At 35.5% G+C, this 10,773-nt stretch overlaps 1 protein-coding gene across 1 annotated transcript; it reads right to left on the reverse strand.

Annotated features, from left to right (window-relative positions):
- Window positions 1-315: 315 nt before the first annotated feature.
- On the reverse strand, window positions 316-1,212 carry LOC127096035 (receptor-like protein EIX1). Its single transcript, XM_051034660.1, has one exon. It carries the CDS (start codon window positions 1,210-1,212, stop codon window positions 316-318), a length of 897 nt encoding a protein of 298 aa, XP_050890617.1.
- Window positions 1,213-10,773: the final 9,561 nt, after the last annotated feature.

Consider the following 10,773-nt stretch of genomic DNA (forward strand, 5'->3'; position numbering starts at 1 on the left):
CGATTTTCATAGAATAAATTGCATATGGAAATAGATAATAAATGGCCAGGATATAAAAGATAACTTAATTGTGCAAAATTGCATAGATATAGGTTTATTTTGTTTGCTATGGCTTATTATTTAACATTCAGGTACTAATAGAGGAATAGAAGAAGATTTAATATGTTTAAATATCATACCCCTTTGATATCCAAAAATAGTGAAGGAGGATCATAATATAAATTGTAGAAATACTTTCGTTATGAAAAATAAGAAAAAATAACCGTCGGTACCTGTTTATCATTCATCCACTTTAGAGCAACGAGAGAGTTGCATTCACTCTTTCCACCACATGAAAGTTTTCAATATCAAAGTGTTCAAGAATTTGGAGTAAGTTTCTCTCCAAGAGGGTAGTAACAATATTGAGCCTACCAATCCAACAAAACCAATAAAGAATCCTATCACCATGCCCATGTATAATGCTTCTAAAAATACTGAATTGTCATCTCCTGCATCATAAGTTGTTGGCACTTGATGCTTTGATGGCTCTTCTCCAGGACATTTTATATCAAGGGGGTCTCCACACAGATTAGAATTTTTTTCAAAACACGAAGCGTTAAAGCTTTGCAACTGTGTTCCAATTGAAATTTTTCCATAGAGCTGATTGTTTGACAAATCCAACATACTAAGACGATCAATTTGTACTAAACTTGAAGGGATTCTTCCAGACAGATGATTTGTTGATAGATCAAGAAATTCTAATGACTTTAAGTTTCCCACTTTTGAAATGATTTTCCCAGTGAGATTGTTCCTTGACAAATTTAAGGAAGTCAAGATATCCCAGTGTGAAAGATTACCTATTTGCAAAGGAATCTTCCCATAATAACCATCATATGAGAGATCAAGATATCTTAATTTACTAAAGGAGCCAATGAACTTTGGGATTTGACTCCTAGTATACAAATAACTGAGGTCTAAATATTTTTTATGTTGTAGCTCAGTTATTGAAGAACTGATTTTACCGCTAAAATTGTGTGTATAGGAAAGATTGAAATCAAGCCTTTGAACATAACCTGTTTGTTTGTTGCATTGAATTTCCCATTTGCAGCAATCTTCATTTTGATTGTCCTTCCATGAAGACAACCACATGGCAGACTCAAGATGAAGTTCTTTTTTGAATTTGAGCAAAGGATCTCGCTCCTTCTCTTTGCACATTGTTTTTCCATTCTCCATTGATGAGTTGAATCCAAAAATGGAGGGTAACACAACCAATGCATGGAATATTAAAATAATATATTTTCTCTTCATGATTTTACCAACAATTAAAGATGTTATTTTATCATGAATGTAGTACTATATTCTCGTAATATATATATATATATATATATATATATATATATATATATATATATATATATATATATATATATATATATATATATATATATATATATATATATATATATATATATATAATATTTGATATCACAAATACGAAGAAAAAAAAAACTCTCACCTATCGCGGGGTCAATATCTAATTTAGTATTATTTTAAACATATATAGAATTGTGTTTAAGAAATATTTTTGTCTCTTTTTATTTATCTTAAACATGTAATTTTGAGTATTATTTTATTTTAGTCAATCTCGTTATTTGCTTGCCCATATTGTACGGCAATTTTTTTTACTCTAGCATTTTCTACCTTGTCCGTTTATCATACCCTCCATAAAAATAAAGAAAAATAACGCAAATGAATATAGAGTGCATCCATGTTACATCGATAGCATTATTATTTAGTCCTGATTTATTGAAATTCTGGTTCTGTTTTTTTTTTGTTTATGCCCGATTATATATGTCTTACATATATTGTTGTTCTTTTGGTTTTACAATTCAAAATAAAAAATAATATTACTCGACCTAAACAACTATTTTTACATCATATCTAAATAAAACTGTCGATAAAAATAATATGTTAAACAAAAAAATTCTTAGATGGAAATAACTATAACAAGTAGTTTTACAAACAATTAATCACAATTTTTTTATTAATTAAAAAATAAAAACAAATTTTTCTCTCATTTTTATATCACAACCGGCTCATAAATCCAATTAAAAAAATTAAATTTTTAAAAAATTAAAAATTTTCTCTCTTCTTATTTGACGATTCTAAAAATATAGATTTAGGTGTATTTTCATACAAGTATTTCTCTATGTTATACAAGTTCAAAAGATAAACAATGTTAAAAAAAACTCCAAGTTTATTGTATAAATAGCGCGGCTCGTTTAAGAAAATCTTACCCCCTACCTCTGCATTTATCCCCCTACCTCTACAAATTTAAATTTTGGACCAAAATACCCATGTATAAATACCTATATTTTCAAAATTTTCATTTTTTTGCTAATCTCATTCCAGATAGAGCGAGATCGAGAAAAAATTGTCATTTCCATTTCTATACCGGAGAACCCAGCTAGAAAACTTTTGGGTCATTTGTTATCAAAACCGGAGAACTTGTGTGTTAGTATTTCGGTTCATTAATTTTTAACACTAGAGAACTATCCATGAAGTTATCCGGTTTTGAAAACGTTTTTGGAGAACTTACACGTCAGTTTTTCGGTTCGTGTTTTTGACTTGTAATTTTTTTCCAGTGCTTGCATTAGAGGTTAGGACGGGAGCATTTATCAATGATATGGTGATGGACGATAACATCAACAGTCGACGAATCAAGAGGAAGATCAAATAGTTGCATCTGAGCCTCGTCCACTACATCTAGTGTTACTCGGTGTCGCACCCGAGGTTTCAGATATGCGAACCGGACGGACTGAACAAAAGAATGCGCCCTCTCTCGAGAAGAGAGAGAGAGAGAGAGAGAGAGAGAGAGAGAGAGAGAGAGAGAGAGAGAGAGAGAGAGAGAGAGAGAGAGAGAGAAACGTAAAATAGAAGAGTCCTGCCAAATTTTATTTGATTCCTCTTTAGGAGAGGAGAGGGAAAATAGTTAATAAAACCCTCAAAAGGAAAAAAAGAAAAGGATAGAGAATCAGTCTCACAAACGAGATTGAGTTCGGAAGTCGATCACGCAAAGGGGAGATATTAGCACCTCTCACGTCCATGGTACTTCATGTGAACCATTTAAATTGTCTACGTGTGTGTGTATTTATCTGCTTATTGCTTTATTTTTAAAATGATAGTGTGAAAGAATGACATTTGGATTTTTTATTACTGTGTTCGCCAAGGATTGTGGCCCTTGTACCTACGTATCATTCATCGAGTGATGAAGAATCAGATCTCCGTAGTTTGGAGTAGAAGATGTTTGTGGGTTGGTTAATTTTACCTTTGAGAAAAAGGTTTTCGGTGTGAGGCCCTAAGGCGCAAAAAAATAAGTTTGATGGGTTGATGTTGATTTTACCTTGAAAAAAGGGTTTATGAAAAGAAGTTTATGATTAGATTACACTAAAGTCTATGGGCGAAGGTGAATATTCTAGACAAACAAGCCAGGTGTCTTGTCTCCAAATTAATCAGAGTAAGGGTAAGAAAGCTCAATCCTTACTCATTCCCCATCACTTAAGGCTCGTGGCACACAATATTAATCGTAGTTTTATTGTTTTTTTTAGTTTGATTATGAAAATGTCGTTTGACGTTTGGTCAAGGGTTTATTGATTTAATTTTGAAATTGGTGATGTTCAATGGATATACAAAATAACCAAGAAAGAAAATTAAAGGGTCTCATTCTAAGGTAGCCCAAGAGAAAGCTTTGTGTGTGCAAAAATGACCTAAGCTAACAAAGGATAATGGTCTTACAGTCATGTCTCCCTAGGGTAGTGCCATGATGCCATTCTAACAACAAGAATGTAAGTTACAGATGAAATTCAAAGTTGAGGCAAAGGGTCAAAAGATAAGGGAAAGGTCCCCAAGCAAGGGTCCTAAATAAAAACCTCTAAGTTCAATGATGATTACAAGTGAAATACATCTTTTTGGTCTTATAATTTTTGAAGGAGAAGGGCGATCCAAAACACAGCGGAATTTTAAAAAAATTCTCCTTTAGTGATCCTTACGAATGAGCATGATCAGTGATAGAATCGTTACCTCTTGTGGCGATTGAAACCTTTGATGCAGATCTACGGAGTGATCACGAACGTTGAATGGTGACAACGCATCTACTGAGTCCACACGAACGGATTCCTTCAATCTCAGTGCTAGCTGCTACGAATGAAGGCTTTGAGTGAGAGAGAGAGAGAGAGAGAAACGAAATTATAACTGCACAAATGCTTCTGCGCAAGGGTTCTATTTATAGAACCACTTGTGTGGGCTGCAAGCTAGAAAGCTCGCTTAAGTGTATGTGGCTCATATCTTATAATATGTCAAAATCACTTAAGTGTGTAGTACCTTACCACATTTCGTATTCTACTTAAGTACACCGTACCTTACGATGTTCTACAATTCACTTAAGTGCACCGTACCTTATGGTGTTCCTTAGTTACTCTATCTCTTATCAATCCTTCCTTTTGTGTGTGACCCTGTAGGTTTTCGCGACATTGGCAATTATATTAAATCACGTATTTAACATAATAAACAGTGAGTGGTATCTAGTAACACATCACTGCTACCCAAGACATGAAAATGTCATGTGATCTGACAAATCTTTTTGTGATAATACTTATGTGTACAATTACCCTTTTGCCCTTATGTCTATATTGAACACAAGACATAGACCGTGTCATCCTTGTCTAGTTCAATATTGGACCCATAGACATTTATCCTGTTACGCAGGATGGGCAAATTCCATCTAGGTCACTCATATGCCTCAGCATGCTTCGTGGAGTACCCATCAACTGTCTTTATGGTCATCCAGTTACGGACAATGTTTGATCAGTAATAAGGCACTCGACTCTACATCTAGGATCCATAGTGGTTTTAGGTCGAAGGGTGGTATACACCATTATCACCATGAGAATAGCTTATGACATTTTGCATAACATTCTATATAGTATTCTCATAACGGGTCGATCCAGTATAAATATTACTCTTAATATTCATACTTATGTTTAAGACTTGATAACTCCTTATCCATGATCCATGAGATGTGATCATCGGTCTATATACATAATAGTCTTAATACTTTAATGTTATCCCATTTCACATTAAAGCTCGACTATGGATACTTTAAGAATAATGTCTTTATGTTTAATGGGATCTCATGATTAAGTCACACTTGATACATTAAACGGACTAGCTATTCTAGGGACTTTATTAAACAAACATAATAAAGAAAAAACCTTTTATTATTAATAAATAATTCGATACAAATACCAAAAGTATTGGCCTCTAGGGCTTACACCAATAATCTTCCACTAGCACTAAAGCCAATCATGCATACCCCTAATGCCCATAGATCGAGTATAGCCATCATGCTTCTACTGCGCAAGAGGTTTTGTCAGTGGGTCAGCAATATTGTCAAGTGTAGGTACTCTGCATATTTTCACATCTTCTCTATCTATTATCTCTCGAATGAGGTGATAACGCCTAAGTATGTGTTTGGATCATTGGTGAGATCTAGGCTCCTTAGTTTGTGTGATAGCACCATTGTTATCACAATAGAGACCAATGTGATCCGCAATGCTAGGAACTATGCCCAGTTCACTAATGAACTTTTTGATCCAAACAGCTTCCTTTGCTGCACTTGAGGCAGCAATATACGCGGCCTCGGTTGTAGAATCAGCAATTGTATCTTGCTTTGAACTTTTCCAGCTCACAGCGCCACCGTTTAAGCAAAACACATAACCAGATTGCGATCTAAAGTCATCCTTATCTGTCTGGAAGCTAGCATCGGTGTATCCAATTACAACAAGCTTTTCCTGACCTCTATATATCAAGAATGAGTCCTTAGTCCTTCTCAAATACTTAAGGATATTCTTGACAGCTACCCAATGAGCATCATCGGGATCAAATTGGTACCTACACGTTGCACTTAAAGCATACGATACATCTGGTCGAGTATATAACATGGCATACATGATAGATCCTATTGTAGATGCATATGGAATCTTATTCATGCGATCCCTTTCTTCCTTAGTTGAAGGGGATTGTGTTTTGGATAGACACAAGCCATGTTGCATAGGTATGAATCCTTTCTTGGAATCATGCATATTAAAGCGTTTCAGCACTTTATCTATGTATGTACTCTGAGTTAGGCCAAGTAGTTTTTGTGATCTATCTCTATAGATCCTGATTCCTAATATATAGGTTGCTTCACCTAGGTCCTTCATCATAAAGCATTTCCCCAACCAAGACTTTACTTGTTACAGGGTAGGGACGTCGTTTCCAATGAGTAATATGTCATCTACATATAATACCAGGAAAACGATCATGCTCCCACTAACCTTCTTGTAGACACAAGGCTCGTCTTCATTCTTGATGAATCCATATTGTTTTACTGTTTCATCAAAACAAAGATTCCAGCTTCTGGAAGCTTGCTTCAATCCATATTTTGATCTTTGTAACTTATATATCTTTTGGGCTTCTTTTGGTATGTCAAATCCTTTAGGTTGTGTCATGTACACATCCTCAAGAAGATTCTCATTAAGGAAATCAGTTTTGACATCCATCAACCATATTTCATAATCGTGATATGCAGCGATAGCAAGTAAAATCCGAACAGATTTAAGCATTGCAACTGGTGAAAAGGTTTCATCATAGTCAACCCCATGAATTTTTTTATATCCTTTTGTAACCAGTCTTGCCTTATAGGTATGTACCTTACCATCTATGTCAGTCTTCTTTTTGAAGACCCACTTGCATCCTATAAGGTTAACTCCTACAGGAGGCTCTACCAAGGTCCAAACTTGGTTTGTGTACATGGAATCCATTTCAGATTTCATGGCTTCTAGCCACTTCTCAGACTCGGGACCAATTATGGTCTCTTGGTAGGTCACATGCTCATCTTGATCCATGAGTAATACATCACCTTGACCAGTTATGAGATATCCATATCTCTCAGGTAGGTGACATATCATACTTGACCTACGTTGGTTTTATTCTACTTGAGCAAGTTGCTCTTCCACAACTACTTGTGTTTCCTGCTCTAAATCCTCCATATGTGTATCAATGCTTTGTGATTCTTGAATTTCTTCAAGCTCTACTTTCCTCCCACTGATTCCTTTGGAAATAAAATCCTTTTTTAGGAAAACTCTAGTTCGAGCGACAAACACTTTTCCCTCAGAAGGACTGTAGAAGTAATACCCTCTTGTTTCTTTAGGATACCCCACAAATAAGCATTTGTCAGATTTGGGCTCAAGCTTAGTTGAAATTTGTCGTTTCACATAAACTTCGCAACCCCCAATCTTCATGTAAGATATATGTGGTTTCTTACCACTCCATATCTCATATGGTGTCTTCTCAACCTTTTTGGATGGAACACGGCTAAGTGTGTAAGCTGCTATTAATAATGCATGTTCCCAAAAGGAGTTTGGAAGATCGGCGTGACTCATCATGGATCGGACCATGTCTAACAAGGTTCAATTTCTTCTCTCAGATACACCGTTCCATTTGGGTGTTCCAGGAGGAGTAAGTTGGGATAGGATCCCACACTCTTTCAGATGGTCATCAAAGTCAAGGCTTAAATACTCACCACCTCGATCTGATCGAAAAGTTTTAATATTCTTACCTAGTTGGTTTTGTACTTCATTCTTGAATTCCTTGAACTTTTCAAAGGACTCTGATTTGTGTTTCTTTAAATACACATAACCATATCTACTGAAATCATCACTAAATATGATGAAGTATTGAAAACCTCTTTTGGATGGTATGTTCAGTGGTCCACATACATCAGTATGTATGAGGGCCAAAAGATCATTAGCTCTTTCACCTTTTCCTGTGAATGGAGACTTTGTCATCTTTCCAATTAAACAAGATTTGCATGTCTCATATGATTCATAATCAAAAGAGTCCAAGAGTCCATCTTTATGGAGTTTGGAAATGTGTTTCTCATTTATGTGGCCTAATCGACAATGCCAAAGGTAAGTTGGATTTAACTCATTAGGTTTCATCCTTTTAGTATTAATGTTATAAATAGGCATTTCAAAATCAAGGACATATAGTCCATTGTTCATTTATGCAGTAGCATAGAATATATCATTCAAATAAATGGAGCAACAATTGTTCTTTATTATAAATGAAAAACCAAACTTGTCTAAACAAGAAACATAAATAATATTCCTGCTAATTGCAGGTACATAATAACAGTTCTCTAACTGAATTATTAAACCACTAGGTAAAGTCAACACATAAGTTCCTACAGCTAAAGCAGCAACCTTTGCTCCACTGCCAACTCGTAGGTCAACTTCACCTTTTGCCAAATCTCTACTCCTTTTTAGCCCCTGCACATTGGTACAAACGTGAGAACCACATCCAGTATCTAATACCCATGATGCAGAAGTAGATAAATTAATTTCAATAACAAAAATACTTGAAGTTGAAGTCTCTACTCCATTCTTCTTATCTTACAGGTACTTTGGACAGTTTCTCTTCTAGTGTCCAGTCTTACCACAGTGGAAGCAGGTGCCTTCCTTTGCTATGCCTCCACTAGGCCTCAAATCAGGAGCAGTGGATTTGGGTTTGACAACTTCCTTGCCTTTCCCTTTATCACCCTGCTTGGTGGGTCTTTTTTTCTGTCTCTTTCCATTTTCGATCATCAGAATGGACTTCCCTTTTGACTTCAGATTCTGCTCAGTAGTTCTTAACATGGCTAGCAATTCAGGAAGACATTTGTCCATATTATTCATATTGAAATTAAGGACAAATTGACTGAATCTATCTGGCAACGGTTACAAGATCAAATCAGACGCAAGTTCCTTTCCGAGGGGAAAACCCAACCTCTCAAGGTTCTCCACATACCCAATCATCTTGAGCACATGGGACCTATAGGGGCTCCCTCGGCTAACTTTCCTTGAAAAATGGCTTTTGAAACTTCAAACCTTTCATGCCTTGCTTTCTCTTGATAGAGCATCTTCAGGTGTTCGATCATATCGAACGTTGCCATGTTCTCATGTTGCTTTTGCAACTCTGAGTTCATGGTAGCTAGCATGAGGCAAGCAGTTTCATTGGCATCATCGACATGCTTCTTATAAGCATCTCTTTCTTCCTTAGGTGCAGAACTAGGAGGTTCCTCTTCAGGAATAGGTTTCTCCAAGACATAGAGCTTTCTATCATGTTTGAGGATAATCCTCAGATTTCGGTGCCAATCCAGAAAATTTGTCCCAGACAATTTTTCCTTGTCAAGGATTGATCGCAAAATGTTGTTAGAGGTGTTTGTGGTCATGGTAATCTACATGAAAATAATGAAAATATAAGTATCAATAACATATTTAATTAGGCCTTTAATTAAATATACTCCCACTATTTTACTCAAAACAAATGACCCTCATCATTTGATTCGGAAAATCCCGTTGGAAGATTTTCTAGTGGGTTGAGATCCACATTTTACTTTGTTTTAAGTCTGCGTAGGCGGATTACACAAAACTAGGTTATTTAGGTAGGAACTTCTTCCAATTGTATCTAATACAACTCTCGAATATTTTAGTTGGGTGAATAACTCCTTATTCCAATCCATCACATGGATCATTTCCAACTCTTGCTTCTAAACATATATAATCTTATTATAATTTGTTTAGTTAAGTTTGACCCATTGTTTTAGCAATTGGATATTACAATTATCCCATCGCACCTTACTAATATAGAATATGCATCTCGCGTAGATGAAACCTATATTATTCGATACTAGTCTTGATGAGTGCTAAAACTTGGAAAGCATAAACTTAATATTTAATTTGAGGGAACTTGCAATTATTCTGATCTCACCGACTTATTTATCATATAAATCGTCTCTCACATGCGTCAACATACATTCACATGCATCAACATACATAATGAATCAATTATGGCCCCTAGCGCAATTGTTCTCCCAAGCCAATGAGAGAACCTAAGCTAACCTAATAACGATCTAAGTTTCTCCAAGCAAGATCTTCAAGGTTGTCCTCCTTTGATATTGTATTATTCTCTTTCTTCATTACATAAAAGAAACTCGTTTTACATACGATGAAGTGAGATGAGAAAATAAGTTACATTAAGAGATTAAAAGATAGGCACGACACGCATGTCGTATTTTAAAATCCCAAAACAAAATAAAGGAAAACTAAGGTCATAACCGATCACCACAAGACAATAATAATAAACACATTATTATTTTTAATTTAAATTCTATTAATTAATTAAAACCAAATTAAATTTCAGCGACCGATCACACTACGCAGAGTTAGCCGTGGGTTCTGCTGCCCGGTCAGCGGACAGGGGTTCCGCTGCCCAGTCAGCGGACGGTGGTTCCGCTGAGCAAGGTTGTTAGGGGCAGCGCCTCGACGTAAAATTTTAATGAACAATTCATTTGACATTGACGTCGTTTTTTGCATCAACACTTGATACTTTAAAGCACAACTCTTGCGCAGTCACAACCCTAATTGCATAACTCTTTGACAGCTCAACCCTTGTGCCGTCATGAACCCTAATGCACCAATTTCAGACCGTCAAACACACCTCGATTGTTAATTTAGTATGATTGATCAACATGTCATTGCTTCACCATACTAATGTCGGATCAAGAAGCAAATGACCATGGATCGCTCAAAGGAAAACAATCATTAAGTGTTTGAATGAATGAAACAAAAACAGTATATCATATATACTGTATTTTTCATCAGGAATACTTATATCATATATATAACTTGATCGATCTCAATTGCGTAACCTATG

The sequence above is a fragment of the Lathyrus oleraceus genome, chromosome 6 (genome assembly GCF_024323335.1).
Source record: "Lathyrus oleraceus cultivar Zhongwan6 chromosome 6, CAAS_Psat_ZW6_1.0, whole genome shotgun sequence".
Lineage (NCBI taxonomy): Eukaryota > Viridiplantae > Streptophyta > Magnoliopsida > Fabales > Fabaceae > Lathyrus > Lathyrus oleraceus.

What these genes read in the sequence shown, in the direction of transcription:
- LOC127096035 (XM_051034660.1), bottom strand. Translation starts at nt 1,212, where the DNA reads ATGGAGAATGGAAAAACAATGTGCAAAGAGAAGGAGCGAGATCCTTTG.